Raw genomic sequence first — 27,719 nt, 5'->3', positions numbered from 1 at the left:
ATCTATGCTTAATTTAGGCTTAACACTTATATTTGCTTTTATTCTTGGGAGAAAGTTTTACACGTTTTGTCTTAGGCTTTTAGGATGCAGAACTTTTAAATTTCAAAGGAAAGACGTGTATCTGATATAACAGGTGTAGTCCTCAAAAATGAACAGTCAAGCTGGTGAATTCAGGCCAACACTCGCAATCTCTGTGCATCATGCATAATAGAAGTTTTGCATGGAAAAAGTACTCTGCTTATTTCCATCACGCCCCAGAAAACCAGGTAACACTGATGACTCAAGCCCAGAGAACCAGTTTTCCAACACAGTCAGGTTTTCATTTTATATCTGGCAACCAAAGATTAGTACTGAATTATTAAAACTGGTTTCCTCACATGTGTTCTTTTTAAATGTAGCAGATCAAGTCAGGTTCCAATATAAATCTTCAGGTCATGGATTAAATAATACTTAATCTTATGCATTTTTAAAATTGAAAATAATAATAGAGAGGGAAGGAAATGGATTACTAAATCTGGACAGTGATGATGTCATAGGCCATCTGAGTGTGGTTTATGGAAACATCAGAATACTTGACTGAATTATAGCTTTGCAATCAAGGCATCCTTTTCCATTATCCTATATATTATTTTCACTGTTAAAATGTCATCAACATGTTATTCTCACTACTCCTATGAACCTCAGTCACTGAAGCAATATTTTCCTCAACAGATGTCCTAGAAGCACTGTATATTTTAGATGTTACGTACAGACCAGAGCCACATGATAACATGCCATTATCTCTTGCTCACAAGGCAACCAAGGAATTGGTTTAAAATACATAATACCCCAATATTTTCAGCTGTCCATGCTGCATTTCACAGAATCACCTAGGTTGGAAAAGACCTTGAAGATCATCTCGTCCAACCATTAACCTAACACTGACAGTTCCCAACTACACCATATCCCTCGGTGCTATGTCAGCCCGACTCTTAAACGCCTCCAGGGTTGGCGACTCCAACACCTCTCTGGGCAGCCCATTCCAACACCTAACAACCTGTTCTGTAAAGAAATGCTTCCTAATATCCAGTCTGAACCTTCCCTGGCACAACTTAAAGCCATTCCCTCTTGTCCTATTGCTTGTTCCTTGGTCAAAGAGACTCATCCCCAGCTCTCTGCACCCTCCTTTCAGGGAGCTGTAGAGGGCGATGAGGTCTCCCCTCAGCCTCCTCTTCTCCAGACTAAACACCCCCAGTTCCCTCAGCCGCTCCCCGTACGACCTGTGCTCCAGACCCTGCACCAGCTTCGCTGCCCTTCTCTGGACACGCTCGAGTCATTCAATGTCCTTTTTGTAGTGAGGGGCCCAAAACTGAACACAGGAATCGAGGGGCGGCCTCACCAGTGCCGAGTACAGGGGTCAGATCCCTTCCCTGTCCCTGCTGGCCACGCTGTTGCTGACACAAGCCAGGATGCCATTGGCCTTCTTGGCCACCTGGGCACACTGCTGGCTCCTGTTCAGGCGGCTGTCAATCAACACCCCCAGGTCCCTCTCTGACTGGCAGCTCTCCAGCCACTCCTCCCCAAGCCTGTAGCGCTGCTGGGGGTTGTTGTGGCCCAAGGGCAGCCCCCGGCATTTGGCCTTATGGAAACTCCCCCAGTTGGCCTCAGCCCACGGCTCCAGCCTGTCCAGGTCTCTCTGCAGAGCCTCCCTACCCTCGAGCACATCAACACTCCCACCCAACTTGGGTCACCTGCAAACTGACTGAGGGTGCACTCGATCCCCTCGTATAGATCATCAATAAAGATGTGAAACAGGAGTGGCCCCAAAACCGAGCCCTGGGGGACACCACTCGTGACCGGCTGCCAACTGGATTTAACTCCGTTCACCACAGCTCTTTGGGCCCGGCCATCCAGACAGTTTTTTACCCAGCAAATTGTGTGCCCATCCAAGCCACGAGCAGCCAGTTTTGCCAGAAGAATGCTGTGGGAAATGGTGTCAAAGGCCTTACTGATGTCAAGGTAGGCAACATCCACAGCCTTTCCCTCATCCAATAAGCAGGTCGCCCTGTCGTAGAAGGAGATCAGGTTTGTCAGGCAGGACATGCCTTTCATAAATCCATGCTGACTGGGCCTGATCCCCTGGTTGTCCTGCATGTGTTGTGTGATGGTACTCAGGATGAGCTGCTCCATCAGCTTCCCAGGCACTGAATTCAAGCTGACAGGCCTATAATTTCCCAGATCATCCTTCCAACCCTTCTTATAGATGGGCATCACACTGGCCATTTTCCAATATGTCGGGACCTCCCCGGTCAGCCAGGACTGCTGGTAAATGATGGAAAGCGCCTTGTCGAGCACCCCAGCCAGCTCCTTCAGCACCCTCGGGTGTATCCCATCTGGGCCCATAGACTTGTGTGTGTCTGTGTGATGCAGCAGGTCACTGACTGTCTCCTGGATTGCAGGGGGGTCATTCTCCCAGTCTCTGTCTTCTGGCTGAGGAGGCTGGATTCTCTCAGTACAACTAGTCTTGTTCTTAAAGACTGAGGCAACGAAGGCATTAAGCACCTCAGCCTTTTCCTCATCACTCGTTGCCATGTTTCCTCCCGTGTCTAGCAGGGGATGGAGGCTCTCCCTGGTCTTTCTTGTGCTGTTGAAGTACTTACAGAAACATTTCTTGTTTTCCTTGACTGCTGAAATAATGTTAGCTGCATTTATTGTGCAATCATGTGAGTGTATTTATTCTTGACTACTATGTTTAAAGGAATAGAAAAGAAGGCAGAAATCCTCAAAGATTTTAAGCCAACCTGGGCTAAAAATCCCTTCCAATATTAAATCCCCCTTCTCCACAGCACCCCAAAAAGCCAAGTACAAATACAGTAATTCAAGCCTTTCTGGTCTTCACATGCAATGAATTTGAGAGTCTGTACAAAACCATACGTGGAGGGATGTTCAATGCTCATTATTTCAAAATCACTAACACAAGTTTTTCCTTCCAGTTTGGCTTAATATCTAAACAGACAATCAAGAGCCTTCTGCCTTACCCTAAATCACAGTAGTATTAAGATTCTTATCACTACAAAAAGGGAGGGCTGCCTTTAGAAAACAAGTGAAAAATGACTAAACAGATTTTGCTGAATTTAAAGTCATCTTTGACATGAGATCAAATATGGAATATTTACAGCAAAACAGTTTATTTAGCAATGTTATCAGCCATAAAAGAAAGTGCTCTGGTTCATCTGTATCAGTTTGTGTTTACAGATGTACTTCCCTGCCTTACTCTTACAGTATTATCTGATTCTATTTTACATTAATCAATTCAGGCAGCACAGAGGCAGCTTGCCATTCAACTGTGTGCTCATCAGAAAAGCTACTGTGGTATTTGAAAATGCCGCAGTTTTAATTCTTCATGCAAGTCATAGGAAACAAGACACAAGTTTAGAAAGTGGGAGTGGCAAACAAGCAACTCAGACTCTTGAAATTGTTACACTTGAAACTAAAGACCTTCTATACAGAGCACCTGGACCAAATCCAGAGAAATGTTTCATGTGGTGTCACTTGGGCTTTTTTAGTTGTACTATGAATAAAACTGTATTTCGACTGATCGAATGAAAACAGAGCAGGAAACAACCAACATTCCAGTTCAGTGATGATCATTATTTTTATAACCTCACTATTTTCAATTGTTGAATGCAATTTGGGAAGAAAGACACCGAGAATTTCGTAGTTTAAAATATCACAAAGACATGCTTGCATAAATGTTCTTAGAGGCTGTCTTAATTAGGAGTGACCTTATTCTTCTCTGAAGCATTCAAAATGTAGCTCCCAAGTGACTGACTTAATGTACTTAATTCTGCCCAATTCCCATAGGGTCAGAACTGAATAGTGTATATATGTGGGCATTAAATTCCTGCATACAAGTCACTGAAGTGAGACTTGTGGTTCTTTAAGCATACTGACAGAACTGTACACTTTAAACACATGGCAAGCACATACATACACCTAGAAAGAAAGTGAGGGCAACCAACCATGTACTGTATGTAGACTGTTGGTTAGAGCTAGGGTTTTATTAAATTTAATTTCTCTGTTATGTTTCCACCGGTTTTAACTCACAATTGCGCAGAGATGCCAAGGAAACCTTTTGCATGTAAAGGACATGAAAGTGACATAAATAGTTTATTACATCCATAAAGAATACCACCCAGACTAAGATATGGACCAAAAGTTATGATTATTGGACTAGATACTGGTGAATAGGAGTCTTTATGCATGAGCAAAATCTGAACAAAATTCTTGACGACTGGTGCACTGTTCATCTCTCTCTGAAATCACTGTGCAAAATGAATTATGGATTTTTCTGTAGAGGTTATGCAACAATTCTCATTTACACCTTTACAGGCAACTGTGCAGGTAATAAGGAGAGGAATCAGTTAATGTAGTTAGATGGAAATGCCCTACACTGCCTTCAGGCACAGATTACCAGATTTCCTATGTGCAGGAGGCCTGCAGGGCAGCCAACCTCCTGTGCCAAAAGCTGGTCCTTGTAAACAGCCCCTTAGGGACTCCCCAGACTGCCAAAGCAAAAGACAACCTATTCAAGATTCCCCAAAATACTGTTCCATAATGATGGGATAATGAGCCTTGGGCTAAAGGATTTCTGCAAGCATCTGGAAGAGAAGAAACACTACACAAAAGCAAACCACTGAAAATAAGTCACAGGGAAGGAAGCTATGACAGAGAAAATAATAGATTGGGACAAATGACAGGAAAAGAGCAAGCAGATAGGACAGAAAACGATGCAGCAGAGGAAACCCCAGGTGGCAATGGTATGAATTACTGAGAAATAAAGCCATTGCTTCCTCAGGGAGCCTACATTGCAAATTAGGTAAATTCAGACCATTTCATAGAGTGACTGCGACAGTAATTCACTTTTACAATGGAGGCATTTCTGTAGAAACTATCATGATGAAAACCTATCTTTTCTAACAAAGCTAAATGAGAACAGCAAATGGAGAAAGCAAAAAATAAGGTGGTATAATAACATATGAAGAAGCTGAAAGAGAACAGAATAAAGCAGAGCAGAAAAAGAAAACCAGATTACATAAAGAAAAATCTACATTATAAGAGGCCCACAAATGCTGATTATAAATGGTACTTTTTGATTCTCTGGAACCTGAAAAAAAACACATCTCAAAGACAGGGTAAGACAGCTTAGAAGGTTAGTATATAGCCTTTGGAGGATATATACTCCAATCTCCTACTCAAAGCAGGGTCATCTTCCAAGTTAGGTCTGGTTGTTCAGACACATGTCCAGCTGAGCGCTGAGTATCTCTGGGGTTGCAGATCCCAGAACCACACATCAACCTGTTCCAATGCACCATCACTCTCATTCTGAAAATATTTTTCTTATGTCTAGATGAAATTTCTCATTTCAACTTGTGTGTATTGCCTCTTGTCTTTCTGCTGTGCTATTCTCTGAAGACTCCAACTCTGTCTTCCGTATCATCTCTCTGTTGGGTGGCAGAAGACAGCAATTCAATCCCTCCTTCACCTACCAGAAGTCTTTTCCAAGGTCCCTCAGCATCTCTTCCTACATCATAAGTTCCATATGCCCCTATGTATGCTATAAATCCTCCACTGGACTCTCTCCAGTTTGTCAATTAAAAAAAAATAAAGAAGTGATAAAATACTGTATTGTTTTATACTACACATTAATATTTAGCTGCCTAAGAGGCACTTCCATGATTTCCCAGTATCAAAGTATATGTCAAAGAAGATGAGACATTTTTTCCAGTATTACACAAAGAACACAATCCAAGACTTCAGAACCCTTTTTCTCATTAAATGAAATTTGTATTTTCAGTTTGAATTTCAAATATTTCAGTGCTGAGGACACAACTGATATCCAAAATTCCACATACTATTGCTATCATTTTCTCATGACATTCGATAAAGATATTTTATTAGCTCCTTTATAAGAAAGAGAATTACTTACTGCCTTCCCATGTACAGTGTAAGAGATTCAATGCCCCCTCTACTCTTTTCCAGTGTTGAAGATGAAAGAAAGCATATGCTATTGCTTCACTGTCCCCTCTCTTCAGAATATGTTCAGGGGGCAGAATTAAGCTTTTCATTTCTAGTAGATACTGCAATAAAAAAGCAGAACCACAATTATTTCAGAAGTAATAAACACAAAAAGCTGCCTGCAATTCTACAATGCACACCAAAAGGTCTATTTCCCTAAAGTACTTTCCCTCATAAGTGTTTCATCAAATGCACAACATCACCAACTGCACTTGAAGATAATTATTGAATTATTCCCAAAGACTAAGGTATGCTGACAGATGGTTAATGTTCTGCTCTTCAGCTGTAGTAGGGGGACTACACAGAATTTCAAAATGAGATGTCTCTCAAAAGGAGATGTAGAAAAGGGCTCAAAGCAGAAGAGAATTTAATTACAAGAGCTTTTTAATTAAAAGTGTTTATAATAAAATGAAGAAAACATTAAGCAGTTTGATGCACATAGTTTTTCTATAAGGAAACATGCAGTACTTACAGTTTGCACACAGGTGTCTTTACTGCATTGCCATCAACTGATCGCTAGGGCTATGAATATGTAAGATTGGCAGCCACTTAAATAGCTACTGACAAAGTTAAAAAAAAGTCACAAAATGTAACAAATACCTGATTTCCATGAAAAAAGTATTAGATGGTTAAGCTTGCTACTTGAAACACTTAATGAAAATGGTACGAAAATTAAAAGCACCACTGACTAAACCCACAAGCAATTTTCCCAGTTACTGGATCCCTGATAACAGAAGCAGATGAAACACACGGAAGGTTCATGCCACAAGAAAAGACAGACATCTTGGACATTATTCAAGCAGGAGATTTTTCCTCCTTCCCCAGCCAGTGAACTACCAGTTCAGCAGACATTATCTCATCACTGGTATTACTACATTCCAGTTAGTGGAGGGGAAGGATACTGCCGAGGGGAAAGATACACCCCTTGCTGGCATGCTTTACAGGGAACGGAGTGACAGACAGAAATAACAGGCTGCCAAATCAACTCCTGTTTGTCAGTTCTCCTCCGAGAAGTGTAACATTTCCCAGCTGTGCTCTGACTGCTCTTCAATAGCATAGGGAAACTGTCCCTTCTCTTCTAGGATGCCCAAAAGCAAATGTTCTCTCCACCAGATTATTTAAGTGAACACAAAAGGCAGCAGATGAGTTGGGCAGTAGCCATCAAGCCCTAACACAAGGTTTGGAAAGGAAAGTTATAGTTAATTACTGGCAAAAAGAGAGTGAGTGTGCAGCCCCTCCATTTCACTCTGTGCCTATGCACTGGTCTGGAAGGAGGAGGACTGCAGGATCTAGGGACTGACAACAACTCAGTGCAGGCACCCACAAGAAGGTAACCTGACACCAGAGGTAGGCATCGGTGGTGGTAACTGAAGGAGCCTGGAAGGAGCTAGCAAACAGGTAAAGGATTTGAAGAGACTGTGATCAAAGCAGAGAACTGTCAACCCCGGGAAACATAAATACTTCGAAGAGGAAGGAGAAATCACATGTGTTTCTGATGCAGGTAACAGTATTAAAGGAGGAGAAACTGAACTAGCAGTGGGAGTAATAAGTTTGATACCTGGATTTTTTCTAAAGCCTTTCAGAAAAATCTGAGAGCTGCAGAGCAGGTGGATTAATGGAGGAAGCTGCAGTTTAATAGTAGGCAGGACAGGGGATTGAGAGTGACAGAGAGAATAGAATAAAGAGCTGACAAGAGGGAGGGAGCTGCCAGGCTTAGATACAGCAAATATTCTTATTCATGCCCTAATGAATGTGCCACTATTTTAAAAACACCCATTATACCTGTTGAACACAACAGAATACAGCTGCAAGAGCTGCAGGTTTCTATCTGTTTTATTAATTTAGAACATGACTCTTATTTCCATTTTTTTTTTTTGCAAAAGTAGATGAGAAAATTCTTAATATCTACATATTTCAGTCAAAGGAAAACAAAGCCATGTCACTATTTGTAGGAAAAGAAAAAAAAAAAGGAAGGAACGTCCTATTTCCAGGAGTGTTGAGATGAAAACATTACTTTGATTCTTACGTATTGCTTTGTTACAGCAATAGTGGAAATACTAGATGGAAGGATGTATCTTGACACTTGCAAATCATTTTTACTCCTCAGTTGTGTTGACTTTTCAGTCTGTATTTTTCTCAGTTTCAGAAAGAAAAACCTGTTTTTAAGAGATCCTCAGATCAAAAATGTGAAACCTCCCTCCTCCCTCATTACTCTACCACAGCTACTTTCCCAAAGAAAAAGTCCATAATCTACTTTGGTGATATTCAAGAAGAGCCACACACAAAGTTGATGGATGGCTCAAGTCTCATTTGGGTCTCGTAATAGTTCTTGTTTTACACACAAAGGTCAGCCACACCTTTTGGGCATACAAACTGTCAATGAATTTATTCTGGATGCATTTCCAGCAGGAATGCCAATTGTACACAGCTCCAGAGAGACCTCATCTGGAATACTATGTACAGTTCTCATCATGCATTTTCAGGAACATAAAGATTAAATTCTGCAAGTACAAAATAGAGCTAATCAAAGAAATGGCAAGTCTGCTTTGTGAGAGGGCATCTGAAGGCCTCCCCTTGTTTAAATTCTCTAAATAGGTACCAAAAAAGATATCTAGCTGTAGGTAAGGCTTGATTATTATGGAAGGAGAGATACGACTGTCCATGAAAATTAGGATGGTCTTGATGTCCTAGAATATCATATCCATTCGTGCATTGCTGTATTTTCAAGGAGAGTTCAAAAGCCTGGAGAGCATTCAGGTTCCTGGAAGTTTCACTAACAGGGCTCAGGGTCTACTTGGAGATAAAATAGCCAAGGGCAGCCCCCTTTTATGGTAACTGCAGGCACCCAGCTACTTGACAGGTGGGACTGAGCCCCAGCAATCTGCAGGGTTTCTAGCAGATTGACCATGAAATCAACACAGTCCCTCTGAAACATTTTGGATTGGATAAGCAGACAATTTCCAGTGTAATGAAATTACATGAAAACAATAATTCTTCAAAAACTATCCAATAGGCTGCAGTCCTCATACTGCCCATATAATGAATCAGGGTCCTGATGGACTTTTGCATGCAACAAGTATCTCCAGCTCTTGGAAAAAATCAGCCAAAGACATCTGACTGTAGTTTCCAAGAGGCTGCTATTGCACTTAATCAAACATACTACAGTCTTCAACCACCAAAGACTTCAGGGTGCGAATGTGATTATTTATACATCAACATTTCCAAAGGCCTCAGTTGTTACAGCACTAATACAGACACAAAACCCTACCATGCCACTAAAATTCATACCAGCTCCATCTGGCTTTACAAGAAAACCACCTCTCAACAGACTCCCTATTAACTGTAACTCCTGATACACTGGTATCCTCTCAGATTCAACCATGACCTTTACAATTTAAATAAAACTTCACTACCTTTTCAATACTTTTGAATACACAGGGAAAGACAGGGCTCTGAACCCAAGCATGGTTCCACTTCAGAGGGAGAGTCAGATAACAGGCTAAATAAGAAACTTAGCAAAGAGCTAGCTATCATGGAGGAAATGGAGATGGCAAGCCCAGCATATCTTCAGCTGCATTTGTTTTTAAATGATGAATGAAGAAGTTTAACTAGAACTGGAAACGCCATATCACCAACATCTGGTGTTACCATGTTCCTTTATAAAAAGGAATCAGCTCCAAAAAGACAGTCTAGAAAATTTCAGCTGGAATGACCTAGTCTTAATCAAGCCACGAGTGAACACTGAAGTTGCGCAATGATTTCTGTTGTCAACAGATGGCTCAATCAGCCCTTCTCCACTGCATTGTTTTAGCTTGGATTCTTTTGGTTGTCTTTTTTTGTTTTTCAGGTCTCTCTCTTCTCTCACCCCAAATTTTTTCCTGTCAAAAACCTCTATTTTAGGAGTTACAACAACAGTAACAGTATTTTTCATGTGCTTCCATAGAGGGCTTCTGGGCCGGTTACACGACATTGTAATAGATATTGCTCAGCTATAGCCATTCTGTACACATGTGGGAATATGCCTTTTAACGAGCATTTGGAGGATGACAATGGACCTGTACACATGAAGTGCAACATGGTGGAGTTTATATTTCTCTTACTTGATTAAATATACATTGTTTATTTCATAATATTGACAGCACTCTGGCTACTAATTCTCCTCTGCTGGGAGTGCTTTTAACATTCCACATTCATTAATGAGTCACTTCAGTGCCCTTTTATAAAATAAATCAACCTATCTCAGGCAGGTTTCCTTCTTTTCCTCAATTGTGCAATTTACCTCTGAAATTACAGCTAAGTCCACAAATAGGCAATAGTCACTCCTGCACCTGTGACAGCATCCCTTCAGGCCAGAATACGAGAATTTAAAGTTGTTTGAACAGGAACTCTCCTCCTCCCAGAGGGATGAACAGCACAAGCTTAAACATTTCCAAAATGCTGGTTTCTACATGCCCAGAGAAGCCACTTTAAGGTCACTTTACAAGTTCTCATTGGATTGATGGCAATTATGAAGTTTGGCCTTTTAGCTGGAGATACAAAACCAAATCACTGTCTCACTTAACAGTCAGAAACTCTCTTAAACGTGTCTGGAATAGTTTCTCTGTAATATCATGGGGTGTGAGGAACGTATTCATTTCCCATCTGGTACATGAATTTGTTTGCATTATTTGTTTCTATTAGCAACTACAACTTACTAGAAACCACACAAGCATACAAACAGACACAGTTCTTATTGAAAAAAGAATGGAAATAAGTAAGAAAGAAATGAGAAGGAATAAAATGAAGAACAGATAAATCTTTAAAAGTGTTTAAAAGTCAGGCATTTGTTATGTCCTTTGAAGAAACTGTTTACACACAAATTTGGCATTTCTTACAGTAATATCAATATTTAAGTTGTCTGATTAAAATGTAGCGAACTTCAGCAGGTACTGTCTTTAAATCAACCCAGCTGTTGGCTTACTTAGTAAATCCATACTCACTCACTTTTAACAATTAGATATATAGACCACTATCTGTTTTCTCTTCCCTTTGACTTTACTGAATAGCTTGTGTCTCATGATCACAGAAAAGAGGTGGGAGGGCTCTTTAGGAGGAGTTTGAATGCAGGGAGGGAGCCTTGCAAATCAGTTCAGAAAGGGTGTTCCACAACTGAGGAATTTCCCAGAAACAGCTGTGGTACTTTATCAGCATTAGCTTGGGATAGTTGCATTACATGTAAGTGGGGAAGCTCCAAACACAACATATAAATAATACTGTAAGTTTTGTGTGTGTATACACATATACTTTTTTTCACAATCACTCCACAAAGTGTGTACTTTCCATGACATAGGATGTATTCTTGTCTATACAAAACCCTCTGGAATTACAGTAATACCCCAGCTGCTTCAGTGGCAATAAAAACCGTTTTATTCAACTCTTAGAATTTTGAGCAGTGTGTTGTCAGACAGTGTCAGCACATTTCCTTGGGACTAAAACTTTGCAGTGCATAGCGCTACACTAAAACAAAGGGATACTATCCTTAGGATCTCATTTAAGACAAAGATGGTTGAAAAAAAATTCAGACAAATCTTCACAAACAAGTGATACAATTTGTTGTAACTCTTCTCATAGTGAAATTCACAGCCCTTTCTTTGTTCTCCTTTCTGCTCTACTGCTGACTTCAATCTGCTACTGGTTATGTTTTTCTTCTACTAAAAAGAACCCTGAAAACACTCCACCTGGTGAAGTGGTTGCTTTTTACATAGGCAGCTTCTGCCAAAGTATAAAGCTGCATTTTGCTGTAGCTGAGTTGTTTCACTAAATAAACAAGACAAACTGTAGACAGATGCAATATCTTTTATCAGATAACTTTCTGGTACAGCTTAAAAAATTAACCTACTTTCAAGCAGAAACCTTTTTACAGGTAAGACATCTTCTGAATGAGAAGTCTTGATCAGTTTGATAGTGGTTCGATTTTTGCTTCAGTCAATGAGATTATAGTTGACAAACCTGAGCTGGTCTTACCCTGCACAGCCATGCCAGCTGCCCAGCTTTCTGGAGAGATCTGGCAGGCTGCACCGAGCTCTGTACTGCCTTTGTTCACTTAAACCAAATTCTGGTACCTCCATGTGCCACATCTTGACTCCAGTGTATTCAAAAAACAATGAGAATTTACAACATGTGGCTGAGACTTTATGGACTGATCTTCAAGAACTAAACTGTCGTTGAAATGTACTCAAAAATGGAAGAAGAGACCTGTGTCAAAAGAAGGTTATTTGCTGGAAAGGTGGCTGCCTGAAGAAAGACTGTCAGCCATATTAGGTCTCTGTAAAAAGCATTTTTGTGCAGACAGAAAATAAAACTGAAGGTGATGCATAGTCATCTAGAATCAGTGAAAGTGGATGCCAATATCTTCATGACATACATACTGAGAAGACTCCCAGAACCATGTATACACACTGGTTTCTATGTGGAAGGTAGGTGTTTTTGCCGGGTTTCTCACCTCTATGTAAAGACGGTATTCTGGGACTTTTCAACTGCTTCTTCTTAAGGGATTCCTACATCTTTAGATTACATTCAAAAGAAAGTATAAGAAGTGTATCTGACTTCTGCAACATCACTATGGAACACTGGACTGCAATCTGTCCATAATCTCCTAGGAAAAAATCAGCAGCATTGTAAGAATCCTATGGTTGTTTTACACAAACCTGCAATAGGTCACAACCCCGTCTCCCTTTCTTGCTAAATCCAGTTCAGCAGCATCTCTCAGGGTGATCAGAGTGTGCTCCCTACATTCCCTTTGTCTCAGAATCTAATTAGCAAAAATGTCATGAAAATGCATGCCCAGTAATAATATTTTTACGTGATAATTCTAAATTGTAATGATTTGCACTGAAAATGGTAAAATCTTTTGAGACAAACCAGAAACATATCAAACTATTTTTTTCTCTTTAATAGCACAGTCTCCTGCTTTCCAGTCTTCTGCTGGGAACTTTGCAAATGCTTTGAATAACTTGTCACCTTTATAATTTTTCTTCCTACCTCAGTCTGAACAAGACACTCTTAGTGTTTAAATACTAAAGAATCTTTGAAGACATATTAGTTTTGTGGCCCTGTTAGATTTCTTGTGATGGTGCTTGCTAAAACTTATCTCCATTTCATTATGAACAAATTGGATATGACTTCAATCAGAAATGAGGTGTAATATCCATACTGTGCATAAAATTATAACCAAAATATATTTTTGTCACCTTAATAGCCTTTAGCTAATAGCAGAAAGAGTGTGAAATCAGCAATGTTGCATACTAATCTGTATTAGGCTACACTGTTTTAATGATAAAATATGAACTAAACCCCCCCTAGAGTCCTCCCCCATTACTACCTTGTTATCCTGATAATTTACATGTTTCACAAAGGTTTTCAATTTCAAAATGACGGACTTTGAAAAACTGAAGAAATCAATTAACAATGTGAACTGACTGAAAAGCTCAGGAACTTGAGTAAGGCAGAGGACTGGAATTTCTTTAAATTAAAAGTACTAAAAAGAACACACAATCTGAATTGCACACATGGGGATACTTGTCAGAAAGGAGATTCAGCCTTGTATTGAACAGAAGCTGGCTAGTAAGAAGAAGGTCACAAATGATGAATGAAAATACCGATCTACAAGAAAAGCAGGATCTTGGAGGTCTGGAAGTGCAGAGGCTATGGAGCAACTGCCACAACTTACAGTAAGGTAGATTTTGCAAAGGAAGTCAAACCAAAGTAGAGCAAACTCGTAAGTATAAACAGAAAAAGGACAAGCGAAAAGGTAGTAAATGACAAGCGAAAAGGTAGTAAATGAAGACAGCCTCAGTTTCATGGCAGTGTAGAGCATGGGGACAATAGCAGAATGGATATTAAGAGCATGTACAGAAGTAAAGCAGCCACTGCGGCCAGTGACTGTCACTGAAGAGTAAATGAACCAGTTCCAGAAATGGCCAGACTAGCACAACTGACTTAAAGCAAAAAGATCCCCACTCAGATTCACATGAATCAGTGATGAGAGAAGTAAACACAGTGATGTTCATTTAAAGAGGAGGAAACCAGTATGTGTTAATATGGAATCATTAGTACACAAATTGTTAAAAAGGATTTTGACAGAAAGAACTATCAAAAGCATGGAAATAAATGAGGAAAACGGAACAAGCTCCCAATTATTGCTTATGACAGGCTAACTGGTTATCTTTGCTTGGCAGGATATCTATTTTTTTAGACAGCAAGGTTAGAATACTTGAACCAGGCTTCAGTAACACATTCAGGAAGGTTCACCCAGAACAGGACTGGAATAGAGAGTTAAACCAGGCAGAAGAGAACTATCAATTGTTCTGCTGGTGCAAGAACCACTGGGATGGGAGAAAGTAAACAGAGTTCCACAAAAGCAGTCCTGGAATCAAACTGAATTTAGTATTTTAATTTTATGGCACAAAAATAGAAGATCAGCTAATAATACAAAGGGACTCATCTCACCCAGATCTTGTCTAAAAATCAGGCTTTTACGGGAAAATAGTTGCTGCTTTCATAGACAATGTAGAAACAGGTACCTTGGAGGGAAAGTCTGTCTAGAGATGTCTAAGATAGTTCCTTCTTTCCACTGCCTGTAGAGGAAGTCTAGACGATTTTATTAAACAAATAGCCTAATCTTCAGGTAGTTAAGCCATGCTATTTAGTGGTTGGCATAACAAACAAAGCTCATAGAAAAAATATTTAATTCATGCAAGGCATGAGAATTAACTTTCTGCAATCTGTGTGTACATATGGGAGAAGTTTTGGGTTTATCTTGACCAGACTTGGTGTTCATCTGTACAGGCTCCCGACACTAACACACACCAGTCTTCTGCTATCCAGTGGAGGCTGCTTACTTTCAAAGAACAGTACTGGTCCAGAGGTTTGTAGGGTGAGGTTCAGAGGCAGATCTCCAAGGGCCAAAAAGCATCTGCCTCTAGTTCGCCTTTACAATGAACTTACAGACAGCAATACTGAGTATCAGGTGATGAAATAGTAAAATACATTAGCCTTTAGTAGCCCCTGGGCAAGATTCCTACTGCTGAGATACATATCTAGAGAGGGGATTAAGGAATATAGAACAAAAATCTCTTTTCTTACTTTGTAGTTCTCACCAATTATTCATCTCTGAGCTTTGAATTCTCAGAAATTAATGACAGGGTCCTGCATAAGGAATTACTAATGCAACTTATATGAAGCACACCACGAACTCCAAACATAGGTTCCTTTGTATAGAGTGCCAAACCCAAATTCTTACATGTAATCATCAAAACAAATAAAACATGCTATTTTGAACTAGAAGATCTTTAATGGCTATTCTGTAAATTAAAATCTGTCTTTATGTATGGTTCTGTCCTCCAGTGTAGCATTTGGTGGTGTCTACTACTTCAATCCACCATGTAATTGCTCCTCACATAGAGGACTCACTTCAGCTAAAATTTCAAGTTGTACAGTCCAGAGTAGAAGAAAAAGAATGTGAAATACCAAATGAAAAAACTGTGCATCCTATCAGCTTCTTTGCCTTCCCATTGTTTGCTCCCCTTTCCACAACCCTTGTTAATCTAACACAGAAATCAGGAGTTAGGCCCTCAGCGGTGTTAAAGCTACAACAATGCTTTCTCCATACTCACTTTTGGCACATGTGGATTAAATTCTACTGCTCTGTGAATAGCTTCTACTGCATTCATCTCTGCAGTACTCAGCCCTCGCCTTGAGGCAGCCTCTGGAGAAAATCTACAAAAGTAAAGAAACAAACACATTAGGTCAGAAATGTTAGTAAGAAAAAGCCAGAAAATGAATCTAGAACATGGGCCCGTGTAACCAAACTGAGTCAATTTCCTATGCTCTCCAAACTTCCATAGCAAGTGGAAACTCTGAGTGATCTATTACATCAAGGCCAATGAAAATCCCAGCAGAAGTGGAAAGCATGTTTGCATCTAATCACGGAAGAAAGTCAGTTCAAACAGTCCTTTTTCTGTCACTAACCTAAATTTGCTCTAGGTACCTTGCTAAGGGGCATATTCAAGGCTGAAGTTGTAGAAAAAAGAAAAGAAAAAAAAAAACAATGCCAAATTATTGTTGGAGGGTTTCTATTAAAAACAGGTTTGGGGAGGTTTTAGGGAGGTTCCCAACCCAATGCCCCTGGGTCAGGTTGGGATGGAAGCACGATGCAGCAGCAGTAGCAGGTGGTCTACTGGCCACAGCACCATCGAGGGTAGCATGCCCAAACTGTGGGCAAATCATCTGCCCCAGTGAATGAAAAACCAGACCATGCAATCTCTTTCTCACCTCACACCCCACGGCTAACTCCAGAGCTGTACTTGGCAGGCAGACACCACAGGGAAAGCTGTGACAACCTTAGCCCTGCCCTCCCAAGCTGGAGTCGCTGTGTAGGGAGGAAAGATGTTGCAGTAGGTACTGGCGATCTACAGGATAAAAAGAATGAAAGAAAATTACTTAGATCTTGATGTGTACATACACTTTAAAAGCAAAAACTGTCAGGATGTCAGTCAAGAAAATGGCTTTCCACTCTACTTGCTTTCCAACTTTAGGGAGGCATTCGACCCTCAGGTGCACAGACACAACTCTGCCTGGGATTTGTGTGAAGGCATCTGAGAGCAGAATTGGGATTTTTGAGCTCCATCTCACAAGGAGCTGAGCACTCTTTCAGAGTGGGCCAGTGTTCTCAAGTCCACAGGCATCAAGTAGATGGGCTCAGCACCTTGGAAGGTTGAGACCCAAGAGAAAACCGTAACAGGAATGAGCAGATATTTGTGTGTCTAAAAATATGAACGTCATCTACCTCTCAGAATCCCTGACATAGTAATGCTAAATCCACCTGCCACTATTTAAGCAGATAAGCAGCCTTCTGACAGCACTTGTAAAATGATATTGCTACCAGTGCATCCACATTTATTTATTACCTTTTTGTGGTCAAGTTTATACAAAGTTGAAGAGGTTCAGCCACACAACACCTTCTAGTTACGTCTTTGTTATACTATCTAGGAAGCCAAAGCTCACCCAGACAGTATACATAAAAATGAAACAAGAACTGAATTTATGCTATTTCTCTTCTCTTCTTCTTCTGTAATATTTGAGGTGCAATGTTTGATCACTGCAAATTTTTCTTAGATATAAAATAATTTTATTAATTTACTGCAGGACTGAATTCTCCTGCTAACCCAGCAGATTGTTAGGGTGTGGGCTCAGCTAAGAGAAATCTCAAGTTAAATCAGGAATTTTGCTGGACAGTGGTTCTTATGCACTTACTTGTCAGAGACGGCTCTGGCTTTGAGCAGTGCAGCTGTGTAACATATTGTTGCTGATTTTGGTAAGCTTATATCTGTTGAAAAGAAAGAAAAAAGTCAGCATCTGAAAATTTAAAAGTCTGCAGAAAGAAAAGTGTTTGATTGATACTCTGGAGTTTGCATGGCATATGCAAAATTATTACATGAATTCAGAATATTTTCTGATATTGGGACTTGTACTCCCATATGATGGATTTTTAAATTTCCAACCAATATACAGGCTTTAAAACCTATGTTAATGACCACTGGAACTGGTATTTAAGCAGCAACTGGGTTCATTAGAGAACTAATTCAAAGAGTGACATGACAGAGGCATCATGAAAGAATTAATTACTTCATATATAAATGTATAGGTAACCTGGAATACATGATTTTTTCCACACTTCACAAAACATCTAAGTAATAGCTGAGGGCTATCTTATTCACTCTTTTTGTTTTCATTCAGAAATAGTTCTCTAATACGATTCTGTGGTAGCTATACAAGTTAAGACAGCTTTTTAAGTAATAATGGATTTGACTTGTAAGCAAACTATCATTAAATTTATTGCAGTTAAAGATCAACAATAGAGTAAGGTGCTTTGACTCTTAAGGAAATCTTGGACCAAAATATTCACCAGACAGTCTCTGGTTATTTTATGCCGTCCCAGAGACACACAGGAGCCATAAGCCTGACTTAACCTATTAGTTCATCTTAATTTTTACCTGTTCTCTACCAGCAGATTGGCACAAAGCATTCAAAAGATAGTGAGAAATGCTGCTTAGCAGACTTGAGTTATAGATTTGTTCCCACTGTTACAGAGAAGAATTGACTTCCACACTAGTAACCTACTCAGCAGACACATACCACATAGTGACTAAAATATTCCACCATTAAAAAGTTAAAGATTACAGAGAAATAATAAAAAAAAAGGAATCACCCCCACTAAAGGCTGGATTCTGCAAACACTTCTGCACACCGTGATATTATAGCTTCCTATAATAAACAGCAAATACACAGCGTAGGAAACACAAGGCACTGGAGTAGGCCCACCATAAAAGTGAAGAACAGCTAATCTGACTATTGTTCTAAGAAACTATCTATCCCTCAGTTTGTCATTAAAGGGGATTAGAGAGATGAAATTACCACAGATCTTGGTAACTTTAGGATTAAGAGAAACCCGTTATTTACTGAACCCCAGTGCCTTGCAAGACAGGGATCCAAAATGGAGTTAAAGGGGACAAGCAAGTCATATCTCAGCAGTCACCATCTTCCACTTACAAACAACTAAGCAACCAAGCACAACGTGGTTCTGTTAGACAGAAAAGTTGACAGAATGACTTGGGCACTTTGAAAAGGCTCCCTGTTAAATCCTCTCTATTGTCTTTTTATGCAGTTGCACTTCAACTATGAGATGTAAAGATCTCGCTGGAGGCTTCCTTATAATATATTCTAATTATAACTTCATTGGAAAATGTATTGTAGTGACTAAGGTAATTAAAATCTACAGCATGCAAAGCAATCTGGGTGATAGATATGTTAATTACTCTACTGATAGAAGCCAGCTACACAGACATGAGCATATCTTCAACAACAACAGGAGAAAATATTTATAAGCACCTTCAGTAACCCTGCTTATACCACATTTTCCTTAAGATAAGGAATTAAAAGTTATCTCCAGTAAAGAGAAATTACCTTTTTCAGAACATACTGGTCTCTTTCTTTCAGTATAAACCTTATTCATCAAAACATAAATGGAGTGAAAGAAAATTTTTAAAATCCCAAGAAAACCAGAAATTTGCTGTCATTTATAAGGTTTTCAATTGGTCAGTAGAATACCTTATTTTCCCCTTACCTGTAAGTGTTTCTCTGGGCCATCAAGCCACCATTACCTCACAGGAAATATTTTCCCCTGCATCAGTTCAAACCTAGTAATGTTGGTTCAGGATCTGACCTTTACAAAATCTGCATGAATGACACAGAACAAGAGGTCTGTCTAGAAGGCCCTGGAAATACGTTTTCTCAGGCAAAAGGCAAACTCCACATATAAAAAAAGGACCAAGAAGAGAAAGTTTGCCCGGACTTCTTAGAGTAATGCAGCGAGAGCACCTCTTCATTTTTCTATCTTTTTGAAGGACCTGAAAACTAGGAGGAAACAAGAGGTCTGCAGTATATAACTGATGTAGCAGAGGAAAAACAGTTATGGTGATGAAAGTTGGTCACTCAATTTTATCAAAGAAAGCAGGTATGCCATTACCAAAGAAAGCTAGAATGACAGCAAGAAAATGGCAGTTGAGTCACTAATACACAATCCATAAGGTTAAGCATGGAGACTACTCAACAAAAAACCTCTAATCACATGTATAAAGTCTAGTTTCTGCATCAGATCATTTATGGAGAATGTTCAGTGGAAGTTGCACGGACCAAGTTATGAGGATTATTACAATTCTTGGCAAAGAGATTAAGATATCATACAGTAGGAACTGAGCTTGATGCAGGGTTAAATATACTAAACCAAAATACTGTATCACAGAATAATAGCTTCTAGTAGGGAGTAAGTGCTCCCAACCTGGAAACATCTGTGCATATAGATTGCAGATCTATATGCACAGATCCACAATGAACTGCTGGTACCTGTAAGGAAGGGAAACGTGGTGAGGTGAGGTAAGGCTCAGGTACGCTACCTGAGTCATTTCTGCAGAACAAATGGGATTTGTCAAGGTATGTTGTGTTCAGATCTGATCACTCAGGGTCAAGAACAACAAAAGGAAACAGAAAGACTGGATTGGTTTTGTAACAATCCAAATTAAACAAAATCTGAGAGAAGATAATACAACTGTTCCCTACACATAACCACAAGGAACACAAAAAAAGGAGAAGAGCTGCATAGGATAGGCATATGGATATGTTCACAAAGGATAATGTTCGCAAAATAATGAACAGTTCAGAATTAAATTTAGGCTGGAGATTAAAAGAAGGTTTCTAAGAAGTGAATTTTTGAGACAAATTTCCAGGTAGAAGAGTGGGACAAGCAAAATAGCTAATTCTAGGATGGGGTTTGCTCAGCTCATGGAAGGCATAATATGAATGCAACAGCAGGGGACCTGACTCACCCAGGAGGCCTCTTCCAGTACTATGCTCCTAATGAGCAAGCAGCAATTATTTGAGGATAATACCTACAAGTCCCTTGGCAATGGAAGAAATACATACAAATGTTCATGTTTATGTTGCTGTGGAGATAGCCCTCTGTAGGTCCATGCCCGCTTCCCTCCAAAAGTGTTTTGGTTTTTGTTTGCTCCACATTAAACTGGAAGTACTTGGTTCTGCTATATTCTTGTCTGATCAATACAAGATTTTAAAATCCTCATATAATTAATGCTTCATCTTCAAAACTGGACCTTCCTATTTTACAGAAAAGCATAAAATAATTATGTCTGGTTACAACTTGAATTTAGTGAGGGAATCAAATCTAAACTAGCCCTAGGAGATACGTCCTCTGTCAGGAACCAAAGTGAAGTTTTTCACAAATGACTGTGTCCAGCTCTGTGAGCCATCTGGCAAAATATCTTCACATATACTGTTTCCCACCCTCCTGTGATTACTTGTCGAGTTCCCACAATGTGCTGAAAGATGTGACTGCTATTCTGTTGTCAAACCGATCAGAACATTTTTGCCTAATAAGAACTGGTGTGTCAATCTAAAAAAGGTTCTCCTTCCTTTTCACTTGTATCTTTAAACAGAATACAAAATAGTCTTGACAAGTTATGAGCATATTCTTTCAAACAGCCCCAGTCAGCTATGGAGAAGGTTGAGAAAGTGAATTTTTACTGGTCATTCGCTTCCTAAGTGGCTGCTTGTGAGAGTGAACTAATGGAAAGATGCTATGGATAGAGACTTGCAAACTTCTCTGTTTCACGATATCCAGAATATGCCATATATCATCTAAATAGGTTATGAGATCTATTGTTATAAAATAGCAATTAAACCAAGAAATTATGAATCTGGTTATGGACTGGTGCAACATCCCCTATCCACGTCATCAGAAGGCCCTAAATGTGAAGGCACAGGCATTTTGCAATTGCTTTAGTCATTAATAAATGCAAAATCCAAGTCACTAATCAGAAATTATTCTCTATTTTGACCCTAAAGTATATGTTATCCCAAAGTCAACAATATAGATTTCTATGAGCTTAATTTCAGATAGGTGAATAGTCTTATCAACACTAATAGGACTTAAATATTTGCTTAAATAAGCTGTAGATCTGGGACCATAATTTGCACAGTAAGATCCTTCCAGTCAAACTGCTAGTTGTTCTTCATATAGTACTGGAGACAGACTACATTAAGCTGCTGGAATCATTCATATATTTCCAAATATGTAACTGAAAGTACATAAACAAACTGGAAGAAGTTGTGAGAAGAGATAAAACAAAACAAAAAAAATGGTGTAATACAGGAATATATTGTGTTATGGCTTGAGGGTGAGCCCAACTCCGATTTTCTCTTCCTCAGCCTGTCTGTAGACACTAGTTTCCAAGTGGTACACCAACACTTGCCCTATCAGTGCAGAACTCCCCCAGTTCTCTGCAACAGCAGGCTAGATTGTCAACTTTTGCACAGGTGGTAGGAAGAATTGCTTATGGGAAAGATTGAAAGTGCTCTAGCAAATAAATATGTGCAGGCTGGACCAGTGATGACAGAAGAGAGATGCAGTCATCTATAAAGACACAGACATTAAGGAAGAAAGTGAATTAAGTTGATACAAATGGTTAAAAGCAAGAGTAATGGGGTGGAATTCAATAAAGGAAAGTATGAACTGAACATCAGGGGAAAAACACTGTCAAAAAGATCTAATATCCTGTAGTATTATCTTCCATGAGAATAGTCATTGCATTTTTCCACAAAATGTAGTAGAAAACATGCTGGAGGGAGCAAAACTATGAACAGAATGATCTAACACTTATTTTGTGCTTGCAAAATAAAGCAGTTCTGGTTGTCTATACTTTTGACATTCTTCCTCAGTGGTGGGAACCACCTCAATCAAACAAAAACACATAGCCACTGTGGATGTTAAGTCCTGGATTTTGGTCCCCTGATAGGATGGGAGAAACATTTCAACACAAACAAAAAGTGTTTATTTTGCCATGACCACAACTTAAAGTGTGCAGTTATGGAAGGATTTTGAGGGTCACTACTGGTTGTAAACACTTCATATGCAGCTCTTGCCGAGATGAATATCTCTGTGACCAGGCAGGTGTCAACCCCTTTAATTAGGCCTATTCAATCCTATATATAGAGGGGAAGGAATCATTTGTCCTATAGGAGAGTAGAAAGAGCAAGATTAGTTTAATTAGTTTAGACATTTTGTGCTTTTGCATAAGCAGGAGAAACAAAAAAACCCACAGAATCATATGGCAAAAAAGAGAGTAGATGGCACAAACAGACACAGAACTGATACAGAGACATGTATGAAGTGTCTTTATGTCACTATGAAGCCACTAAGAAGTGACAAGTAATTTTGACAAGGAGGAAAGAACTAGTTCTTAGAAGCAGAAGCTAGAAAAGATGTAATAGGAAAAAAACCAAACTATTCTCTTGATACTGCTATTACACAAACTGGAAGCCTTACCTGATTTTCACCTCTTGGAGAAGGTAGACTAGGCTTTGGTATGACCTTAACTAAAAGGAACTCTCTCTTAAGGTCTCTTTTTCAAAGAAACAAAAGGATTATAAAATAGTGTGCATGAAGTAATGGTTGCTTCCATACTGTCCCTTGCTACATCTTGAACTCAGAAGAAAACCCTTTCTCTTGCACCCAGTTAGCTTCACCAGGTAGAGTATCTTTACAAAAACATCAAATGTAATCATGGCACGTAATGAAACTGATGGAGTGGAGTTGTGATCTCAAATATATACATATACACAAAAACCCTGGAGACCACAGCTAATATAAGAGTCCATGAGTTCATCAATCTGCAACTCTCTACAAAAGGAATGCCTTCAAGTTCAATGTAAATAGAATTTACCCATTTCATATGTCCATAAGGACAAAAAGAAACAGGACAGAGGGGGACTGCAGAAAGGAGAGTAGCCCTGAATAGGTTACGTTTTAGAGAACTAATTTCTCTACATGAACTGTTTGGATTTCGCTACATTGAAAGTATTTCAAGACAAAGATGACTGTTTCTAAAATGTTTCTTCAAAGGCCTGCATTTTGATTTCACACTAATTCAAAGTAGGATTCTTCGAAGTAAGCTGTTACCAAATAAAAATGTTTCATAGCCTAGAGCAGAATGATACCTTTTGTATTTAAAAAACACTTTCTTTCTATGTAGCCTTTGGTCTAAATTATCTTCTCAAGTGAACTCTGAATTTGGGACTCTGTCTACAATGGTGATATGGTCTTTCTCCTTTGCAAGGGAGTAAGTGAAAGGGGAATCTGCATAAGGTGTTCCTCTTGCAAACTAGAAGGCTTACAGTCTCACTGAAAAACAGTCATTTAAAAAAAGGAAAGCAAGGACAGGTTTAGGGAGGAACCCCTGCATCACTATGACTAAACACATAAGCATCCATTCTTTTTAAATCTGACTTTCAATTGCCATAAAGGTCTGGGTTTTCACACAGTGCCCAGGTTACCAGATAATAAAAATAAAAGCAACTGGCTGCCCAGGGAAGTTAATAAATCATTTGCTCCAAGCATCACAACAAGCAGATCTACTCCACTGGAAAATGATCCATTTAAAAAAGCAAGGAAAGAAGAACAGAGAAACTTTATCTACTACGAATAACAGAAGCTTACTCCATCAAGTCTCTTTAGGCAGCCATAACTATTTCTGCTGTAAATAACATGGATATGTATTAAATCAGAGCCAAAAATCTTTCCAGAATTCAACAGTATTTAGGTCATCTGCACTCTATTGACAGACACTGAACTCTGAAACCATAATGATGTAGCTCAGCAACAGTGCATGCTGTCCCACTAATGAGGCCCTTTTTCCATGAATAATGAGTATGGACATCAGCTGTGTTGCCAGGTACATAATATAAACACAATTTAACACACTGCTTGCAGAGGCTGAGGTTTCACATAATACGATCCAACTTTTTAGCCCAGGGTGGGGGCAGACAGCTCAAGGAAATGATTTGTTCATATGTTATCAAAATATAATAAATCAGGTTTGGTCTTAGCGAAAAAAAAGCAGTGGAGTGGGACCAACAGAAACTGCAGATAGGAAAGTATAAATGAGTTCATTGTTTTATATTCCAATAAATCTTACAACACATGAAACTGATGAGTTCTAAAATGAGCTGAGACTCCCTGAGATGGGCCTTCTGAGACTCATGAACTGTAAAGGGTTACACTGGTTAAGCCTGTGTTTGCTGAGTCCTCATGCATACCTAGTGTATACGCACACACTTTTGTTTATACATGGCAAAGCATGAGTTCAAACTGCATGGGTTCAAGCAGACAAAGTAAGAAGAATTTTATTTTGAAAAGCCTCATTTGTTACATTTATGACCCCAGTTTTGACTCTATCACATGCTTTTGAGAAAACAAAACACATGTTCAAATTTTATCAGCTTCCATGACACAAAGTGACACCATGGAATTGTCTAAAACCAAGTATCGAAACAGGAGTTTAGTCCAAGATTTGGGACGGAATGGCTTAATTCCCTGGTCTGTTCTCCTGTCTCCCAGGACTATTCTGATAACTACATTAAAGACTAGAAGGTACCAATGTCCAGTGGTGCCTGGGGCATAAAAATGGGTATTTCTGCTTACTTTCTTCTTAACATGCCAAAATAAAGTCCATGGGGATCTACACCTGTGTCACGGGAATCACTGAAATACAAGGAGCTACAGGACTCTGTTACCACTTTAAGTGCAGATTTCTTCAACCAAACAAAACACAATCAAGATCTCTCCCAGAGTCATTACTGCTGCTGGATGGCAGTACTCAAGGGCCTGGCTGACGTTCTGATCTCTGCTTAGAATGATTTGACTCCAGAAAGAGTCAAAAACATTCCAGGCTGCATTGGTAGCAGTGACTACCAAATAATGGTGCCTATAATCAGCTGCTTATTTATCTTCGGTTAAATAACCTCAGCTCTGCCACAGTCTGCTGCAGGGGTCTGAAATTTGACAGGATGATCATGTTAATATCAAGCCAACGGGCTACTGCTAGCCTCATTAAAATTTATCTTCATTTCCTAAGTTACAAAATGTTGGAAGAAAGCAGTTAGCACATATTCAGTGGAAGTTTCTGCACTTTTTTCAGTTATATTCTCCAAAGATTCTTTGCTCAGCAAGTACACACGTCTCAGCACTCCAATAAACTTATGCATTAACCCCTTGCCACTGTTCCATGTGATGATATGGGACCAAGTACTGGGGCTGACAGTGAGAAGTCTCTGTCTGCATAAGCTCCTACTGTTCTGCTTTTTGGCACCCAGACAATGCAGCAGAGAATGTCAAATGCAGAGGAGGCAAAAGCCACAGAGAAAAGGGTAGATGGAAAAGATGTCTGGTAAGACAGGAATTGGAAAGTGGGTGAGAGGATCACCAAGTATCACGACCATCACTGCCCTGAACAAACGACTGGAATAGGTAGTTAGGAAAGGCAGAAGAATAGAATTGGGAATGAACGGTACTGGCTAAACAAGAAGTCTCTGGTAGGAACTGGGAGCAATAGAAAGCTTAAACTGACCTTCCAAAAGGGAAGTAGAAGATAATTCAGTGGACAGATGGGACAGGAGATCAACTATGGGCAGGCTGGAAAAGCTGTTAATTCCTTCAAGAGAAAGAGTTGCCAAAGCACTGGATGTAGGCTCCAGAGCCCATATTGGTAGTCATTTATGCAGCAGTACCTCATATTATGTCCATTTATCTTTTAAAAAACTTTGGAAAATACAAGCCTTAAAATCTCTGTTCAAAGAATACCAGAAAGACTGTAAGAGCTAGTAATTAAGAACATTTTAAAGGGTACAAGATCAAGCTAGAGAAATAGTTAAGAAAAGAAACAGCAAAATTAAGGCTACCAGTTTCTTAGTTCAGCTGATTCATGCGTGTTACGATCTCAGTTATATGATTACATAACATTCCTTTCATAAACTCCCTTGCAATATTCCAGTGCATAAGAATAAGACTTTTCTGAGGATGAATGAGGACTGTACAGTAACACAACATGAAACTGATGGCTGTAGGATTCCCGATTCACTTGTTGCAGAACTTGGAATGTGGCTAGTGAGTGAGGGACTGTAGGAAGAGTAAGCACAGTGGCGCTGTGCAGGTTGATGACCATTGCTCAAGAGCACTGGATTGTATTCCTGTTTCTGTCACAAAGTTTCTACTTAATACAAGTAAAACCCATTTAACTTAAACGAAACATGGTATGCCAGTTGGTGCTTCGTACTCTGTCTTTTCTGAGAGACCCTGATGTCTTGAATTCAAATTCAAAGGACTAGAGTGAAAGTCACCAGGAGCTGTGATTTGAACATAAAAAGTGATGTAATGCTGCATAAACTGATACTTACCCAAAAATACTGAAAATTAATGCAAAAAGTTCACCTAGTCTCCTGAGATTTCCAAGTTTTCCCCATGACGTGAAGTCTGCTACTCAGTAGACTGCTATGAAGTTAAATCAATTAATGTCTGTAAAGCACTTGTATGCTAAATCAACATTCATAGAAAAGTCCACAAGAGAACTGATAATCCTTTTTTCAGACAAGGTTTGAATAGCATGCAATAAAAAATCTAACCTGCAGAACCTAAACAGTCGGGCTTTTTAAACATCAACAGAAAGCAAAGAAAGCACTGAAGAGCTGATAGTGAGTGAGTTCCATTACCCTGTACAATGAATTAAGCATGAGTTGGCAGAAAAAATGGACAATGTTAATCTCTGGATTCAGGACTGTATAAGGGGATCTATGAAGCTTGTGCCAATCACTTTACTTGCAGTGTTTCCTAAATTTTAAGAGTTTGATTTAGAAACATTGCTTCTGTGTGTACCTTATAGAGAAAATATAAATATATATGAACTTACCATCATATTTTGCTAAGACTGCCTGGACATCTGCATATGCTTGCAGTTCCAACAAAGCCTCTAGCAGGTTTTCATGGATGTTGAACATGCTAAGCAGAGGAAACTCCTTCATCAACTAAAATCAATAACAAATGAATGGGTTAGATTATTAACATGAAAAAGGGTTTCTTGCTCAAAATACATTGAAATAATGAACACCAAGTTTAAATACCCCAGTTCCCCTTGTTCTTGGCTTCTTCCCAGAATCCACTGTTATCTCAGAGATTTCTGAGCTCTTAATGGACACTGGCTCAGGTTTCTTGACAAGATGTG

General features: G+C 39.4%; 1 protein-coding gene across 8 annotated transcripts in view; it reads right to left on the bottom strand.

Moving 5' to 3' along the window:
* The window catches only part of ST7 (suppression of tumorigenicity 7), a 155,681-nt gene that overhangs the window by 10,277 nt on the left and 117,685 nt on the right, over nucleotides 1-27,719 (bottom strand). For 7 of the 8 annotated variants that reach the window (XM_074903139.1, XM_074903140.1, XM_074903142.1 and 4 more), the window contains 4 exons: nucleotides 27,408-27,522; nucleotides 17,350-17,422; nucleotides 15,711-15,813; nucleotides 5,969-6,119 (listed from right to left, as the gene is read on the bottom strand). In XM_074903139.1, the coding sequence (XP_074759240.1) occupies nucleotides 5,969-6,119; nucleotides 15,711-15,813; nucleotides 17,350-17,422; nucleotides 27,408-27,522 (442 nt within the window). Of the gene's footprint in view, nucleotides 1-1,812; nucleotides 5,484-5,968; nucleotides 6,120-15,710; nucleotides 15,814-17,349; nucleotides 17,423-27,407; nucleotides 27,523-27,719 lie in introns of those variants that run through there. The other variant, XM_074903146.1, reaches the window with a different exon arrangement.

Source organism: Athene noctua, chromosome 3 (genome assembly GCF_965140245.1).
Source record: "Athene noctua chromosome 3, bAthNoc1.hap1.1, whole genome shotgun sequence".
In the NCBI taxonomy this organism is placed as follows: domain Eukaryota; kingdom Metazoa; phylum Chordata; class Aves; order Strigiformes; family Strigidae; genus Athene; species Athene noctua.
Note: the sequence above shows the minus strand (reverse complement) of the source record. Positions and strands in the feature narration are given on the sequence as shown.